This window comes from Cucurbita maxima, unplaced genomic scaffold, assembly GCF_002738345.1.
Source record: "Cucurbita maxima cultivar Rimu unplaced genomic scaffold, Cmax_1.0 Cma_Scf00028, whole genome shotgun sequence".
In the NCBI taxonomy this organism is placed as follows: Eukaryota; Viridiplantae; Streptophyta; class Magnoliopsida; order Cucurbitales; family Cucurbitaceae; genus Cucurbita; species Cucurbita maxima.
Window position 1 is genome coordinate 2,711,138 of NW_019272044.1, and position 16,610 is coordinate 2,727,747.

Genomic DNA, 16,610 nt, shown 5'->3' on the forward strand with positions numbered 1-16,610 from the left:
TTTTTTTTTTTTTTTTTTTTTTTTTTTTTTTTTTTTTTTTTTTTTTTTTTTTTTTTTTTTTTTTTTGTCTTCTCATCTGACAATGAAAAGTTTGTTTCATGTCCCAAAAGAGAGATGTTGAAATTTCATGTATAGAGGTCAAAGTACCAAAAATAGAATGAATTTGGAAATAGAGAATCAAAGAATTTTTTTTATAGGAAAAAAAGAAGCAGCAGAAGATGACCTTGGAAAGACTTGTTATTGTAGACCTCAACAAAGAATCTCCAACTATCAGTCTCAGCTGTCTTACAAAATCATCACGATTCATCTTCTTGGCCTAGAAAACAGCATCAAGATAAATAACATGAAAAGAGAGAAAACGAAGTATGACATAAAATTCGAATTTCAAATTACCCTGAATTGTTCGTATTGCACACTAATAGATTCCATGTCTTTGGAAGAAACTTTATTAGAGATAGCAGCAAACAACATGGAGAAAGGCATCCATGGAGACTTGGGCGTTTTCATAGAGTTGGAACCCACACTAACTGCTCGGCCGTGAGGTCTCAAAATATCTGAAGGTTGGCCATCGCTAACCTAAAAGATAGTTTAATATTTGCAAGTAAAGCCACGTGCTAAAAGATCAAATATAAATAAAGTTCTCATACTTTGACACAGCTCACCAAATGCCATCTTCAGGAAAACAAGAAACATGAACCACAGCCCATGTTTCAAACCTTCATATTCATAATGAATGGCTGCAATGCTATAGACATAAATCAATTGATAAATTTGGAGGCTTACCGCATTAACTACTGAAGACTCCAACTGTATTTGGTCAGGAGACCCTTGACGAGATGCAGTGATCACCGAAACATCATTAGTATGGCATTCAACTGCATGCATTGACTAGCATCAATAAGTGCTCAGAATACCATTCCATGTATTCATTAGATTCCTACTAGTTCAAATAAAATTAAAAAAAAAAATGTAATCAACAATATCATTTCCAGCCATCAGTACAGTAACATCTCTAAGAAAAATATGTTGGTTCCTACTAGTTCAACTAAAATTGAGTCACTATTAGATTCCTACTAGTTCAAATAAGAATTGAGTCACTTTCTCCTCCCAACAAACAGTGAAACCAGGGAAGATGGTCACCTTTGGGACTGGGAGCAACCTTAAAGCTGACAACAGATTCTGGATAGATGTGAGTACACATATTCATTCTCCATACAACGTAATATGTTGGTTCTTTAAGGTTGTCCACTCCACAGTCAAAATCCTTGCTACTTGGATGGAATTGTCTGCTTCCAGGGTGAAGAAGTTCCAAGTTTCCCAATATTACACGGCAAAATACTAGATGCTGCACTCCATTGTCATCAATATCGCAATGACTTGCACTGTAAATAAACAAAAGATCAAATCTTCTGAAAGCAATATGGTATGCATTTACCAAGCATAGGACAAATTGTAACATGAGAAATACCAGTCAACATAGATACATTATTTGAAATTGTCGTGCAAGATGAACAATAAGCAAAACATGTAGGGCAGGTGGATGAATAATAAGACAAAAGTTTACTGAGTTGGAAGAGTTATATATATTTCTAGTCCACTAAACCAAAGTAATAGTCATTCAGAAACCAATTCTCTCGGCCACCAATTGACAAAAATCACTTGAAAACACTTTTCAAGAAACCGGAAATCACTGTGCACAAATGATAAAATCACTCAAAACATACCCTAAGAGAAGATGGTAAAAGAACTGCAAACATTAAAAAAGTTGAGTTTTTTTATGGAAAATAAATAAAATAATTATTTTTCTTAACAATAAATGTAAATCCAAGAAGAGGGTAACAGAGGCACATTAAAATAATTTTTTTCTTTAAAAAAATCCTCCCCCAATGGCACAAACAAATAGGGGATCTCAAACATTAAGAGAAGATGGTAGCCAACACATACTTTATACGAGTTCAAAATCATATAAAAGATGATTATTGTTCTGAAAAAATTTAACCACCTGACATTTGAGCAATTGACCGCTGTGAGGTGAACACCAGTGCCATATATGGATCTGATTGAAGAAACCCCACAATGCCCAATTCCATGCATCATCAAGCTAGATACTTCTGTTTTAGAAACAGGAAGCCAAGCATAACGAACATTTGCATCCCCTCTGTACACTTTGATAATTTCTATTTGCTTATTGAAAAGCTCTAATTGAGATTGCATTGAAGCGTCAATGCAGTGTTTTATATTAAGTATCTCTACACTACCATCAGAGCTCATCATTCCATCACGAAATATTTTCTCCACGGTTCTGGTATCCAATCCTCCGTTCACATATTGAGTCCCAGAGATGAGGTTTACATCCAATTCTTTAAGTTCTGGTACAACGCCATATGTTTTTCCAATAGGTATTCTACCACAACTATCCCCAACTTCTTCCATATCACGGTCATAAGCAAGTTCTTGGTCAGGTCCAGACGGCTTGACATAATCATTTGACTCCCCACTACACACCTTCAAACTCGATCGGTCAACTCCACCTATTTCAATTTCCAACTGCAACTTGATTACATTAGACCCATGAGTTTCTTCAACCTGTGGTTCTTTATTTTCAAAATTATTGGAATGGCAGCATTCATTTGTATCTGCACAATAAATCTCAGGAAAGAAGCATCTCCCTGCTGCATCAATCCATGCAAGAGGTTGTTGCAACCCCGTATTTAAGTCCAAAAAAAACATATGCAAAAAGTCTAGAACACAGTGCTGTCCGTTAAACTTAATTTCCAAAGATGCTTTCTTCACCTGCATATCTTCCACAACCAAATCAAGAAGATCACGGGGAAATTTAATCCACTCACCATTCTCATAAAACATTATGTGTTTTGGTATCCCACTTTTCATAAAATTTGAATAACCTCTGTACAAGGGTTTAAAACGAGTTTCAGAGTTTGCAAATCTGCTGCTACATCCACCTAGCTTCCGTCTCTTTCCCACCCTACTTAATGAAGTCAAGGTAGGCCACTGGTGCTCCATGCAGACTGGTTCTGCTGAATATGCACCAAACTGTTCTGCTCGCTTTCTTTTTAAAGCAAGTGCAACTCTCTGGCTACCCAATACCTTTGCGATCCTGTCTTTCATTTTTACTACCTACACTAATATCTAAACCCAACTTCAAACCAAAAAATGTGTCACAAATCCGGAGAACACCCTATACATTAACTGGACTTATGAAGAAATCCATGTATCTTGGAAAACCCTGGAAAGTGAAAATATGGCCATGAAATGAGAAAATGTCAAGAAATCATAAACACTAGACAAATTATGTGGACAAACATCAGAAAGAAAATTTAGAATAAGTGATAAAAGTTTATTTTCACATTTGGAGGTGTGCGAAAATTTAAGCCTAAACCTCAGATTATTTTTTCACATTTAGTAGTCTAAGCCAAAAAGGACGTCATTTATTTTTTAAATTAGACTTCTTCCACACGCATGATCTTCCAATCAAGATTAAGATGCTCAGCTCTTTCCTAGAACTTTGAAACATAAGTTTTGCGATGGACATCCAAATAAATCAGATGTAGAACATGTAATACAAGAAGAACCATAAATATTTGAAAATAGCAAGAATGGACCACACCATTGAGGTGGGGCTCTTGAAGGTTTTTTCATTATTATGAGGAAGATAATAAATAGTATACTATCCATTCATGCTAAGAAAGAAAAAGAGATTCTTAGAAATAGATTCTTATGACCAAAAATCTTCCAAAACTGCAAGATGCAGCATAATTAAACTTGATGTACAAAAAATATTCATGTAAATTTGAAAGAATAAAACTATAGATTAATGTTGGAGAAAATCTAAACATGCTAACCTATGCCTAATTCTTCAATGAGAAGGCATTACCAGAGTCACCTTCATACTAGATCAGAGCAATTGAGTAAAGGCACTATGCTTACACCACTTTTTCAGGTAAAATCTAAATTCATCAGGAAGGAACTTTAAATTTGCTATTTTTTACCCCCTTTTATTGGAGGGGGAGGGAGCATCAAATTTGACTCTAGAAAATTCTTGTTGCCTAATCGAAGAATGTAAAGAATCCTCAAGTTTTAAGAGTCTGGGGGCATTCAATAGACATAATTGTCCACAGCTGTGTCGTGATGTGCTTATTCAAATGCATGCTGAAGTTGAAAGCATGGATCAGTGGAAATAAATTAAGACAAAATGGAGACAAGAGGAGGACAAAATGGGATTTTGTTGTCACAGCAAAACTAGTTGAGATTACAAGGTGCAACTAAAAGGCTTAAAGTCGATTATTGCTTCATAAAAATGTATAAAAATAAAGTAAATAAACAATATAACACAAAAGAGCTTCAACAGTTGATGCTACACTGATCTTAAAATTGACAGCCAAATATTTCCTCCCATCCACTTAAACCGATACTAAAATCTTGCTATGTCCTAAATAATCCAGTAACTAATGAAAATTGCTGCACTTAAATTAGGAATACCATAACCAATCATTCAACTCAAAGTCTCAAACCAAACGAAAATTCACAAAAATAACCTAAAACTGCCATGAAAAATTAACCAAAATGACTGAGATCGAATAGATCGGAGTCACCCGCAGGTTTTTATCAGCTTTGACTAATAAATTAACACTCCTAAACTCAAAAATCTAAATACAGCCATAAACAGGAGGATTAAAGCCTGAAAACACAATCGGAACTTTAAAAAAAATTGCGAAAAACAAGAGAACCAAAATCTTACCATTAATTTCACATGTAACACAAAATAACATAACCATCCGCTGGGTTTCAATTTGCAGTAAAAGAAAAGAAAAGAAAAGAAGGTCAAGGAACGAAGAACAAGCAAGGAAAAAAAAAAAAGAAAAAAGAAAAAAAGAAAATAAAAACTAAGGTACGAACTACGAAGGGCGGTAAAATTTGACTTTATATATGAAGCTGAAACGGCGTCGTAAGACCGCTCCCGCCAAAGACCTATAAGGCGGCGCGTCTTTATCCTTGGGCTTAATGCTAGCTACCACGAACCTTCCAACGGCAAAATTAATTAAAATAGTTAAATGAGTTTTTTCACAAATTATATTTTAAAAAATATCAATTTTATTAAAAAAAAAAAGCTTGAGTTGAATTTTTGCATTTTAAAAAAAATTATCCTCGTTTAACATTACCTCAATATTTTAGTTCTTTAAATTTATTTTATAGTTCTTTTCTATATACATAATTTATTTAACGCAATTATTTCACACATTTATGTATATCTATATTTTTTAAATATATATATATATATAATTAAATATATAACAGACCGATAAACAAATCATTATTTTATAAGAGTATAGAAATTTCTACGTGTTTTAAAACGGTGAGACTGATGAATATAAATAACATAATATAACAAAGTAGACAATATTTACTAGCGATAAGGTTGAATTGTTACAAATGACATTAAAGTCAACGTCCACATGAACAATAATATTAAATTATTATAGTTCAATAAATAAATCAATATATATCATTATTGTGACAAGATATGACTCTGTAATAAATGGATAGCTTTTATTTTACAAAATGTGTTATTTTATTCGCTTGAGAATCCTTGTTAATTTTATTATCATTAATTTTATTCGAGATATCTACGATCATCTGGAATCCAAATTTCAAATATATCCCTACTATTTTTTTAAAGTTTTAGATTTTATTTAATATTTTTAAATTTATCACCTTAGTATACACTAAATAAAAAGTTGACTCACTAAAATTCAAATTTAATTCAACTATGAAATAGACGGGTCGGGTCGGGTCGGGTCGGGTTGATCACGATCCGATCAGACCCGAAAAACGTTTATTGTCTGGCCAGTTGCCCCTCCCAGTTCTATACGTCAGGTTGCGGCAAGCTGAGGCGGGAGCACATTTTCTTCAGGTTTTTCTTTGGTTCTTCTTCAATCGCATCAATCTCAGAATTCAATCGAAAATATGGAGCTAGATAGAATGTACTGGGATGATTCCATGATTGTCAAAGCCATGGATGAAGCAATGTTGAAGTATAAGGTTATCCTTCTCTTTCTCTATCCATCTGGTAATTCTCCGTTTGCAGTATCCAGAAAGTGCTGTTTTGATTCGTCGGTATTGGTTTGTGTTGATTTTCTTTGAATTGTATGATTTGTGGCTTACATGTGATGAACTGTTGGCGTTTTTCAGACAATGCATGGATATGATATCCGCCGTGTTTCAGCCGAGGGAGGAGGCGTTTTTAATGGTTGCGGTAAGAGTGACGAACCAAGAAGGTCCGTAGTTTTTTTTCCCTAGTGTTTTTCTCGTTTTTAGGTATCATCTATTGTATCTCTGAAAGTTGAAATGCTAATGCAATTATTTAACATTCCCTTTTAAGGTTTTTTATTATTTGAGTTCAACTCGTGTGTGGATTCGAACCTTTAACCTTTTGGAGAGGTTTCCCTCAATAAAGTGCGTCTACTAGGGAGAGGTTTGCACACCCTTAAAGGGTGAATCGTTCTCCTCCCCAACCGAGATCTCACAATCCATCCCCTTCAGGGCCCAACGTCCTTGCTTGCACTTGTTTCCTTCTCCAATCAATATGAGACCTCCCATTCCCCCCTCGTGACCCAGCGTTCTTGCTGGCACACTGTCTCGTGTCCACCTCCTTCGGGGCTAGGCCTCATCGTTAGCACATCGCCCTGTGTTTGGCTCTGATACCATTTGTAACAGCCCAAGCCCACCGCTTGAAGATATTGCCCTCTTTGGGCTTCCCCTCACGTTTTTTAAAACGCGTCTACTGGGAGAGGTTTTCACACCCTTATAAGGGGTTTCGTTCTCCTCCCCAACCGATGTGGGATCTCACAACCAGTTTATTATTTAAAGTTTTGTGATCATGGTATTCGACAATGTTCTTTTTTTGTTTGACTCTATGAGTTGAAATGCAAGTGAAAGCTTGGATGCTTGTTGTTTTTCGCATGGTTTCATAGCTATTTCCTTTTTTTCTTGGACAATGTTTATGGGTTTTTGGATTGACTTTGGCCTTTTGCACATTGGTTATTTGTTTGTGAAAACTTTGAAGTTGTATGGGGTGGCTACTAATTATGGAGTTTTTAACGGTGGTCTGTGAACCGGTCCTGTTACTTTCAAATACTTGCCTAATTATTGATGAAATACCTTGCTACTAGGGTTAAAGCTTGTTTGGAATGGAAAGAAATACTTTTTTGGGAGGATACATGTGAGATCCCACATCGATTGGAGAGGGGAACGAAACATTTCTTATAAGGATGTGAAAACCTCTCTAGTAGATGCGTTTTAAAACAGTGAGACTAACAATGATATGTAACAGGCCAAACCAGACAATATTTGCTAGCGGTGGACTTGAGTGGTTACAAATGGTATTAGAGCTAGACATCGGGTAGTGTGCCAACAAGGACGCTGGCCCTGAAGGGAGGTGGATTGTGAGATCCCACATTGGTTGGAGAGGGGAACGAAACATTTCTTATAAGAGCGTGGAAACCTCTCCCTAGTAGACGCGTTTTAAAACCGCTATGTAACGGACCAAAGCGGACAATATCTGCTAGTGGTGGGCTTGAGCTATTATAATACATGGTAAGGAGGAAGCTCTCCTTTCTAAGTTCCCAAGATTTACGTTGTGGCAGATAGCACAAGCCTTCCTATTAGTTTTTGTTGTATTTAGAAAGGTGATTCTTTCTATGTTTCCCATAAAAGAAAATTTTTAAAAAGGAAGAAGAAGAAAATATGGGATAGGATCTTGCATGAGAATATGGAAGAAGAATATATTTTTTTTAACTGCAAAGCTATGAGTCTTGCGAGCTAAGTTACTCTACCCTAGTAGACAGTTGTTTTCCATCACCAAAAGAAGCACACTGATTTCTCATTAGAAAAAACTTCCAGGCTGTTGCATAAAGATCTTGTCGGACAGGAATTTTAAAAGACGCTTGAATGGTAGTATGTTGATTTGATGCCTTGTCGTATATGCTATATGGCGTTGGTTGACTGGTCTTAAAGAACATTGGATTTGGGATCCTAGGGAAGTTAAGGTCTTTGGCAACAATCTTGGACTCTCAATCTTCTCATAGGCAAGACTTATTCCTTGAAAATTGCATTTGTGGTTGGTGGCTCTTAAAAAGAGCGACACTAATGATCAAAGATTTGCTGTGTGTGCAAGTAGGGAAGAAACTGTGCCTTGAATACATTGCCTTTCGACCTGCAAAATGCAGGGGAAGCATTTACAGGTGCTTGATTTGAAATTGGCTCCACAATATTCTGGAGGTGCATGAACGATTTAGGGGTGCAATTTGTTCGGTCCAAGCCCACCACTTGCAAGTATTGTCCTCCTTGGGCTTTCCCTCAAGTTTTTTAAAACGCGTCTGTTAATGAGAGGTTTCTGTCCCTTATAAAGAATGCTTTGTTTCTCTCTCCAACCTATGTGGGATCTCACAATCCACCTATGTGGGATCTTACACAATTGCTTTTAGGATGTAGAAGAATAGGAATGGTTGAAAGGTTGTTAGAACAGTTTCTTTGGCTGCTGTTACAAACACAACTAAGGTGAACATTTTGAGAAAAAAGTAGTGATTTAGTAGAGATTCCTGGTATTGTAACTTTCCATTTCAGTGTCATTCTTGTCCAATTGTGGAAGGGTCCTATAATTTGAGGGGGGCACATGCCCCCGCTGGCCCCAATATGATCTGCCCTTGCATGAATTCTTCTTTTGTCTTCTATGATCTTTTTTGGGACGTCCTGAGTGTCTTCTTTGAAGTTATCCCGGTTAATATTATATTACTATCTCTTAAACTATTGCATCTTGAAAGAACAGGAGTGTAGATGAAGAGAGCTATATTGGAGCAAATGATGTTATGTTTGAAGTCAATGAGACTAAAAATACCTCAGAAGCTAAGGAAAATATCAGTGTAGAGCCATGTCCTATATCTTGTACAGATTTTTCAGCCGCCCTATATGTGAAAGAGACGGAACAGGAGACCATTGAGGACTCCAATTTAAATCTAAGAGGTGAAGATGGCTATAACGAGCTACTCAAGCAGTATTACGAGCTTGAGGAGAAGAGGCAGAAGGTTCTAGAACAGCTTTATCAATGTGGTGCTGGTGGTTGGAACTACCAGGATGTCGGTGCAGGGTCTGACATCGGAAATCAATGGGGAACATCTGCTGCTTATCAAGAACACCCAGTCTCTGCAAGCCAACCTTCTCTTAACCAGGCAATACCGTCTTACCCGCCCTCCAGTTATCCAATTTCAGCTGGTATGTGATATCAATTTTCTATTTCTTCCTTGTTTGGAATGGCTGTTGGGCAAAAGTGTTACCCATTATTCACTCATTGGCTACAGGTCCTCAAAGTTCGTCCCTTGCTGATGGTGACATAATCAAAACTGCAATGGATTCTGCAGCAAGAGCTATATCGTCCATGAAGACTGTAAATAAAGGTTGGCATGATTTTATGGAGCCTGAATCGCTTCAGATTATCTGCATTTATTTTGATTCTTTGATTGAAGATTCTGTATGCTGATGACATAGATAAGTAACAAAATTTACTATACATTGCTCCAAAATTTACTAGAAAACATGAACTAGAGGCAACAAAATATGTCAAAGGGGGCATAAAAATACCCCCAAAAAAGCCTGAAAGAAACAATACGAAGCAAAACAAAGCTAATGAAAGGAATTATAATGGCTCTTCTCTTCTTTGCTAAAACTATACAATAAAAAGATGATAAAATGTATGTCCCTTTGGACGTTTGTATCTAAGGACTTCGTCATTACTCTTTATGTTTTATTCTTTTGTGTTAGATTCCCTTTCAAGGTTTGTTCTTGTCTGGCTCCTACTAGGTTGTTGTTTTTGCACGCCCTCGTGTTGTCCTTGTTTAGTCATGTGCCCCTCGTGTCATATTCGCTTAATGATTATGTGATGAGAATGGACCAAACCACTTGATGCTCATTGTACGATATTGGAACATGTATATTGCTGCAAGCCATCATTTTACCAGTTTCTATATGGTCATCTAGCACATTTTATTTCTATATGATTCTTTAGCTTTAGATAAGATTATAGGGACTTCATGTTTACTGGTTGAGATGTCTAGGTTTTTGTAACAAATGGTGACAGAAAACGTACAAATGAACTTCCCATTAGACTTTCCTTTACATTGTCTATGAACTTTACGTTTTCATCTTATCCTTTTTTAAACCATCTCTCTGCCTAATCGTAACGGCTTATTGTGAAATCCCACATTGGTTGAGGAGGAAAACGAAACACCCTTTACAAGGGTGTGGAAACCTCTCCCTAGTAGATGCGTTTTAAAAACCTTGAGGGGTGAAAGGGTGAGCCTAAAGAGCACAATATCTGCTAGCGGTGGGCTTGGGGCTGTTACACTAATCCATATGACATAGGTTGGGGTTTAAGTTACATGATTTGATACCTTGCGACATTTTTGTTTCTTTTTCATCTGTTCACATAGAGAAAGAAAGCGAGGGACATGATGGGATAATGCCTCAAAGGGGTGCTAGCTCTGAAACAGACCTTACCACTGTGTTAAATGCTTGGTATTCTGCAGGCTTCTACACTGGCAAGTGAGTTTTGCTTAGTTTCATTCTCGCTCAAGACATGCGTTCTATATTTCTTTTTGTCCACAGATGTTTCATATTTTACAGTATCTTCCTTCTTTGAAAGAAACACAAAAGGCCTTCATTTCAAAATTTAATGTGCAGTTTCCTTGACTGAAGTGTTTGTTTGTTTGTTATATGCTGAAATGAAATGGAAGTATTCAGTTCTCTCAAAACTAGATCTGTTTTGCAGATACCTTGTGGAGCAATCTCAGGCCAAGAAATAATGAACACCAGGCTTCCTCATGCCTGCCTACCTCATCTTACCAATTTCCCCCACTTTTGATACCCACCCATGGCATATGTGTGCTATGAGTTTGAATTTTGATCTAAATGAGTTTAAATTTGGCGTGATCAAACTATAGTTCAACTAGTTAAGACATATATTCTCGACCAAGAGGTAAGATGTTCAATCTTTTCATTCCATGTGTTGTCGACCCATAAATAGAACTCTGATCAAACTATAGTTCAATTGGTTAAGATATATATTTTCAACCAAGAGATAAGATGTTCAAATCTTTTCATTCTACGTGTTGTTGAATGAAAAAAAAACATAATCAAAGTGGAGCTCTGTCGATTGAGCTATACCTTCTCGAGCTAAGTGGGGCTTGTATGAAAATGTTAGATATGTGTTCTATTCCTATTCAAATCTTGACTACATAATTTGATGTGAGTTTATTTGTATTTTAATATAGTCGTTTGTTGTGACTTCTCTTGTTACTTCTCCCCAAGCGCACTATATTATGATTAAAAAACAAACTTAATATATAGAGTAAATTATGATTAAAAATATATTAAAAATATGTTTGGTCTTGTGTAACAATTTGTTCCTTAACAATAAAATTTATCAAAATTGAATGTTAATTTACTAATTTATAATTAGTTTATCGATCTAAATTCTAAATTATAAAGTAAATATTATAGAAGAATTAAATTATTTTAATTTTGAATTAGTTGGAAAATTGGGTGGCTTGATTCAATGAAAGTCAACAAACTTCCACGTCACTGGCCGTGGAGTAGGCCGGCGCCGCCGTCGGCGGAGATTGCAGCTTGCCGGAGAAGAATCGTGGAGAGGGGCTACCCGAAAGAGAGGCCGTTATCCGATTTTCGGAAAGTTAGGACCGAGGTCTATAAAAGGGTAAAAAGGACTTTTCACTCCTAAAAACTGGTGAGATTTCCCTAGGATTTCATTTTGGACGGACGTCTTCATTTGTTCTTTGTTCATTGAGGCTCCAGAGCTCGGTATTGCAATGGCGAGATCCACAAGCAAGGACGCTCAAGCTCTTTTCCAGTCGCTTCGCTCTGCTTATGCTGCCACTCCAACAACTCTCAAGGTATTATATCTTTTCACTCCTGCTCTAAATTTTGCTGATGGAATTTTGACCTAGATCGTCTTCCTCGCAGATCATTGATCTCTATGTGATTTATGCTGTGTTCACGGCTCTGATTCAGGTTTGTGCCGTTTTGATCCTTTTGTGGACGCCATTTCCTTGATTATTGATAGTTTTGTGTTGTTCCGGAACGGATTTGTATCGAATTTTCCTTTTCTGCGTCCGAATTCGTCAATGTGTCACGCTCTTTTGATTACTGTCTTTGAACTGTATTCGATTGTAGAAAACTGCATTGCAATGGAAAAATGAATGCAAGTTTGACGTTGCTTCTGTTTTCTTTACTTTTTATAAAATACGATCTAGCCTGTTATTTTACCAGACTCCATCCTGGTTTTTATATCTCAGCATAAGTTCTTGTTCCTCTGCCAATCATTTTTTTTATGAGCAACCTTCTTTGAAAATGGAAGAATACAATAGAACGGAATCCTCTTGCTTGCTTAAACTGGTGCAGAAATTTTCCAAGTACCTCAAACAGTACAAGCTAATAATTACAAAAATCTGAGTCGCCTCAAGAACACATAAAAAGTAATGTTGCCTAAGCATCTTGAAAATTCATCTCGTACCATGAACCCAACAAAGGGATCGGCCTTTCATGCCGAGTCCATTTGTGGAGGAATGTTGCGATCTTATCTTGATACCCTTTACATAATGGCACGTATTATGTGCTTCATCTGTTCAATTCAACGTTTGGCCTCTTTCTTTTGATAAAGCTTTAATTGAATATTCATTATAAGAGATTAACTAACTCACCGAGTTCTGAAAGTTTCCTGATTTCCTTGGTAAGTTATAACTCTCTTTTTTCGTTTAATTGAATACTTGAGCTTGTTTCATTTACGTTGAATAAATTTTATCAACAAAAAGTGCTGTTGGAGTGGAAGGTTTCATTAAGTGTAGGCTGTGCTTGATAAACTAATGATACTCAACTATTTGCATTTGACCTTTGTTTTATAATCGTGGGTCTGTATCGTTGGCATTCACATTTAAACTTGGTTGAGTTTATGAGTCATCGTTTGGATTTTCTACGCATTTTATATTTTGAACTGTGATGCCTAACTAAATAAATAGAACATATGTATTAGATGAATGACAATGTAATGAAAAATTAGATGATATTTTTTTAGGTGATTCTTTAGCTATAGGCTTTTTAGGTTTATCTATGCAACATAAATTTATAAGGTCAGAAATATCTAACAGCACGCACCTTTTGCGCTGTGGAGATGCCTTCATCTTGCACAACGCCGAGTCGCACTTTTAAAATGTTTCCGAGTTCTTAAATTTGTTTTGAATTACTTTTAACTGATAAGTTCTTGTAAACAGGTAGCATACATGGCGATTGTTGGATCGTTCCCATTCAACTCCTTCCTCTCAGGCGTTCTTTCTTGTATCGGGACAGCTGTCCTTGCTGGTAAGCAGGATGTATATCTTGGTTATCAAATCACAAAATAATGTGAGGAGCAATTCCTATTCTGATCGAATTCTTCATTTTCAGTTTGTCTCCGGATTCAAGTTAATAAAGAAAACAAGGAGTTCAAGGTAATTTCTTTCATGTTTTTCTACTTAATTTGACCTCACTTATATTTTTCATTTGCATATTAGGAAAGAGTATGCGTAAAATCGTTATTTTCTTTTCATTAACAACGAATATTCCAAATTGTAACAGTTTAAGCCCACCGCTAGTTGATATTGTCCTCTTTGGACTTTCTCTTTCGAGCTTCTCTTCAAGATTTTTAAAACGCGTATGATAGGGAGAGGTTTTCATACCCTTATAAAGAATTATTCGTTCTCCTCTCCGGCTGATGCGGGATCTGCAATAAAATTTTGAACAATTTGTTCAAATACTTATCATTCCTCACATTCCTCACATGATTTGAAATGAAAGGCATGAACCTCCATTTATTATGGGAAAAATAAATAATAGACGAACTTCCTATCATGAAATCCAAAAATTGGTTACAACACGTTTCGAAATGCTTAACGAGTCCTCTTCAAATTTTCAGGATTTGGCCCCGGAGCGAGCTTTTGCTGATTTCGTGCTGTGCAACCTGGTTCTCCATTTGGTGATCATCTGCTTCCTCGGATAAAACACCTCATTTTGGGTTCTACTTCTTTTCTTGTTTTCTTTGGAGAATTAATTTAAACCCAGGAAGTAGGCTTATGCTAGAAATTTTCTACCAAACATAGCATACATATTAGAAAGAGAGAGTTATTCCTGCAACTGAATTAATGTCATTCTGAGTTATTTTCTACAGTGATGTTTTTCCAGACAATCAAATGCGTCAACACTTTTCCGGCCATTATGTTGCAAAGGTAAGAACTATACTTGCACACTCTCTGTCACTTAAACAATGAAGATAACAGAAAACAAGTTCTTAACTCTTGCAACTGCTAGAAGCTGAAATTGTGAATTAAGCTCTTGCACAACTGCATGTTCTATCTCAGTATGTTTCTTTTTTTTCTTTTTCAGAATTTTCTATATATCTTTTTCACCATTATTGTATTTTTTAAACATTTTCAAAATTAAAAAATATTTTAAAACATTTAGAAAGATAAAATAATGTATTAATTGTTTTTTTATCTAAAACTAACCTTAAAAGTATTTTTTTTTTTAGACATTTAGACATTTTTTTTTAGAGAGCGCATATTTTTTTTATTAATTTGACGATTTTTATAAGACTTGAAAGGTGTTAATTTTTCACTAAAAAACAAGTTTTAGAGCATTTTTAGATTTTTTTTTCAAAAGTTTATTTCTGAAAGGTTTGAGATATATATGGTATTTTTATTAAATTAAATCATTTTAAGTAAATAAAAATGATGTGGAAAATATGATGCTAAAAATGAAAAATGGACGACCAAGATTGAAAGCGTGGGCGAAAGAGGATCCAATGAGACGAGTTCGCCGCTTAGGATGTAGCAATTTTACTGACTAAACTGTTACACACGAGTACTGCCTCACTGTAAAGTTCTCCGTTTCAAGTAAACTTCTCCTTCCACACTTTCTTGGGCCCACTTTTTTATTTAAATTATTAGATTTTTTTTTTTTTTTTTTTTTTGTCTTTATTAACTTTTTGACATTGATAAAAATGTATATGTCTAAAAAAATATTATTAAATTTTCAAAATTTTTAATAATATTATTAATTTTTAAAATATATTTTTAAAAAATATATAAAAATATAATACATATTCTCTAAAGAATTCAATTTCCGTAAAAATTTTGAGATTGAAATAGGAGATAAGATATTTTGAAGAGTTCATCATGAATTATGATTAATATTAAAAATTAATGAAATATTATTAAAATATCAACCAAATAGGGTTAATGTAGGATTAAAATTATTTAAAAGAAGTAAAAGGCTTATTTCTTAATTTAATATTTTTTTTTAAAATATTTATTGACAATTCGAAAATTTTATCTCTATTTTCATGATGTATTATTATTTTAAATAATTCAACAAAGGCACCTGAAAACAGAGTTGAATTTAATATATAGGGACTCTGTTTCTGCCACTCCCATTTATCTATCTCTCTTTCTGTGCTTATAGAAAACTTTACATTACAAACAACGATCTTACACCAAGTATAGCTAAACATCCAAATCTCATTTCCTTCAATTTCAAATCCCACTTTCATTTCTCCATTATTCTTATTTCTCTCTCTAACCCACTTTCTCTCTCTCCTCTCCTCCAAAAAAGATGTTGTGAATCTGATGAATTTGAGTTTAAGCTGTTTTTGCATGAATGGGTTGCATGCTCTCTCATTTGGCTTCCAAATTCGCCTTCTTTCCGCCGTCGCCGTCGACTTATCAGATCACAAAGAGAGACGGCGACGGTCGGCTTACGGTGGTTTCGACGGCGGCGGGAGCGGTGGGGTCGGTGGTGGAGGACCGTTTGTTGGATGTTTTGATGATTGATACGAAATGTGGGAATAAGATAGTGGGATTTTATTTGAGAAATCCTTGTGCGAGACTTACTCTGCTTTACTCCCATGGCAATGCTGCAGACCTTGGCCAACTCTATGACCTTTTTCTTCAGCTTAAACGTAATCTCAGAGTTAATCTTATGGGGTTTGTTCTTTTTCCTTTCTTTCTCAATGATTTGTTCTTCACTTCGAACGAGTTGGGTTTCCTTTTAGACTTATTTTTGAACTTATGGGGCGTAATTTCTTCTGGGTTCTGATTATTTGGAGCTCTGTTTTTTGTTGAAGCTTTTCTGGGTTTTTTTTTTCACTGTCTTTGTATCTCTCATAATTTTCTTCTGATTAATGGTGCTCTGTCTTCTTGAAGCTTTTTTTTCTGGGTTTACTTCCCTGGTTCTTTTACATTCTTATCAATGGAGCTCTGTTTTTGTTGTGGTTTTTTTGGGTCCTCTCTCTCTCTCTCTAAAACTCTATTTTTCTTGAAGCTTTTTTTGGGTTCTTATTCCATTGAAGGATTTGGGTTTCCCCCCTCTCTCTTAACATTCTTATCAATGGAGCTCTGTTTTTGTTGAGGTTTTTTATGGGCTCTCTCTCTCACCTTTGTGCTGATTAATGGAGCTCTGTTTTTCTTGATGCGTTTTTTTTTTTTTTTGTGGGG

The 16,610-nt window shown here is 35.5% G+C and overlaps 4 protein-coding genes across 7 annotated transcripts in view; 3 read left to right on the forward strand and 1 right to left on the reverse strand.

The window, feature by feature from the left end:
• The window catches only part of LOC111465237 (inactive poly [ADP-ribose] polymerase RCD1), a 7,748-nt gene extending 2,848 nt beyond the window's left edge, over nucleotides 1-4,900 (reverse strand). The window contains exons 1-6 of the mRNA XM_023109584.1: nucleotides 4,760-4,900; nucleotides 2,003-3,247; nucleotides 1,141-1,382; nucleotides 784-875; nucleotides 394-576; nucleotides 224-316 (exon numbers count right to left, since the gene is read on the reverse strand). Coding sequence (XP_022965352.1) covers nucleotides 224-316; nucleotides 394-576; nucleotides 784-875; nucleotides 1,141-1,382; nucleotides 2,003-3,129 — 1,737 coding nt within the window. The 5' untranslated portion in view covers nucleotides 3,130-3,247; nucleotides 4,760-4,900. The remainder of the gene's footprint in view (nucleotides 1-223; nucleotides 317-393; nucleotides 577-783; nucleotides 876-1,140; nucleotides 1,383-2,002; nucleotides 3,248-4,759) is intronic.
• Nucleotides 4,901-5,873: 973 nt separating this feature from the next.
• LOC111465241 lies at nucleotides 5,874-13,191 on the forward strand. Of its 3 annotated transcripts, XR_002714175.1 has the most exons (7): nucleotides 5,874-6,060; nucleotides 6,211-6,296; nucleotides 8,846-9,288; nucleotides 9,375-9,470; nucleotides 10,494-10,614; nucleotides 10,828-10,997; nucleotides 13,178-13,191. XR_002714175.1 is itself a non-coding variant. In XM_023109593.1 (6 exons), the coding sequence occupies exons 1-6, from the start codon at nucleotides 5,986-5,988 to the stop codon at nucleotides 10,931-10,933; spliced, it is 927 nt and encodes a 308-aa protein (XP_022965361.1). In that variant the 5' UTR covers nucleotides 5,874-5,985; the 3' UTR covers nucleotides 10,934-11,148. The 3 variants fall into 3 exon arrangements, 2 of the variants coding, with proteins under 2 accessions (XP_022965361.1, XP_022965362.1); XM_023109593.1 differs by lacking the exon at nucleotides 13,178-13,191 and having other exon boundaries at nucleotides 10,828-11,148; XM_023109594.1 differs by lacking the exon at nucleotides 13,178-13,191 and having other exon boundaries at nucleotides 10,841-11,148.
• On the forward strand, nucleotides 11,818-14,332 carry LOC111465243 (dolichyl-diphosphooligosaccharide--protein glycosyltransferase subunit DAD1). The gene is made up of 5 exons (XM_023109595.1): nucleotides 11,818-11,981; nucleotides 12,052-12,099; nucleotides 13,356-13,443; nucleotides 13,528-13,571; nucleotides 14,036-14,332. The coding sequence occupies exons 1-5, from the start codon at nucleotides 11,898-11,900 to the stop codon at nucleotides 14,117-14,119; spliced, it is 348 nt and encodes a 115-aa protein (XP_022965363.1). The 5' UTR covers nucleotides 11,818-11,897; the 3' UTR covers nucleotides 14,120-14,332.
• A 1,148-nt stretch (nucleotides 14,333-15,480) lies between these two features.
• The window catches only part of LOC111465240 (protein ABHD17B-like), a 6,863-nt gene continuing 5,733 nt past the window's right edge, over nucleotides 15,481-16,610 (forward strand). For both annotated transcript variants that reach the window (XR_002714174.1, XM_023109592.1), the window contains exon 1: nucleotides 15,481-16,100. Coding sequence is in view for 1 of the 2 variants with exons in the window: in XM_023109592.1 (XP_022965360.1) it covers nucleotides 15,775-16,100 (326 nt within the window). In the remaining variant the exon portion in view is untranslated. The remainder of the gene's footprint in view (nucleotides 16,101-16,610) is intronic.

What these genes read in the sequence shown, in the direction of transcription:
- LOC111465241 (XM_023109593.1), top strand. Translation starts at nt 5,986, where the DNA reads ATGGAGCTAGATAGAATGTACTGGGATGATTCCATGATTGTCAAAGCC. An exon ending in AAGCAATGTTGAAGTATAAG is followed by an intron (nt 6,061 to 6,210) that starts GTTATCCTTCTC and finishes GGCGTTTTTCAG; the next exon opens with ACAATGCATGGATATGATAT. An exon ending in GCAGGCTTCTACACTGGCAA is followed by an intron (nt 10,615 to 10,827) that starts GTGAGTTTTGCT and finishes TCTCAAAACTAG; the next exon opens with ATCTGTTTTGCAGATACCTT.
- LOC111465243 (XM_023109595.1), top strand. Translation starts at nt 11,898, where the DNA reads ATGGCGAGATCCACAAGCAAGGACGCTCAAGCTCTTTTCCAGTCGCTT. An exon ending in TGTTCACGGCTCTGATTCAG is followed by an intron (nt 12,100 to 13,355) that starts GTTTGTGCCGTT and finishes TCTTGTAAACAG; the next exon opens with GTAGCATACATGGCGATTGT. An exon ending in AAGAAAACAAGGAGTTCAAG is followed by an intron (nt 13,572 to 14,035) that starts GTAATTTCTTTC and finishes TCAAATTTTCAG; the next exon opens with GATTTGGCCCCGGAGCGAGC.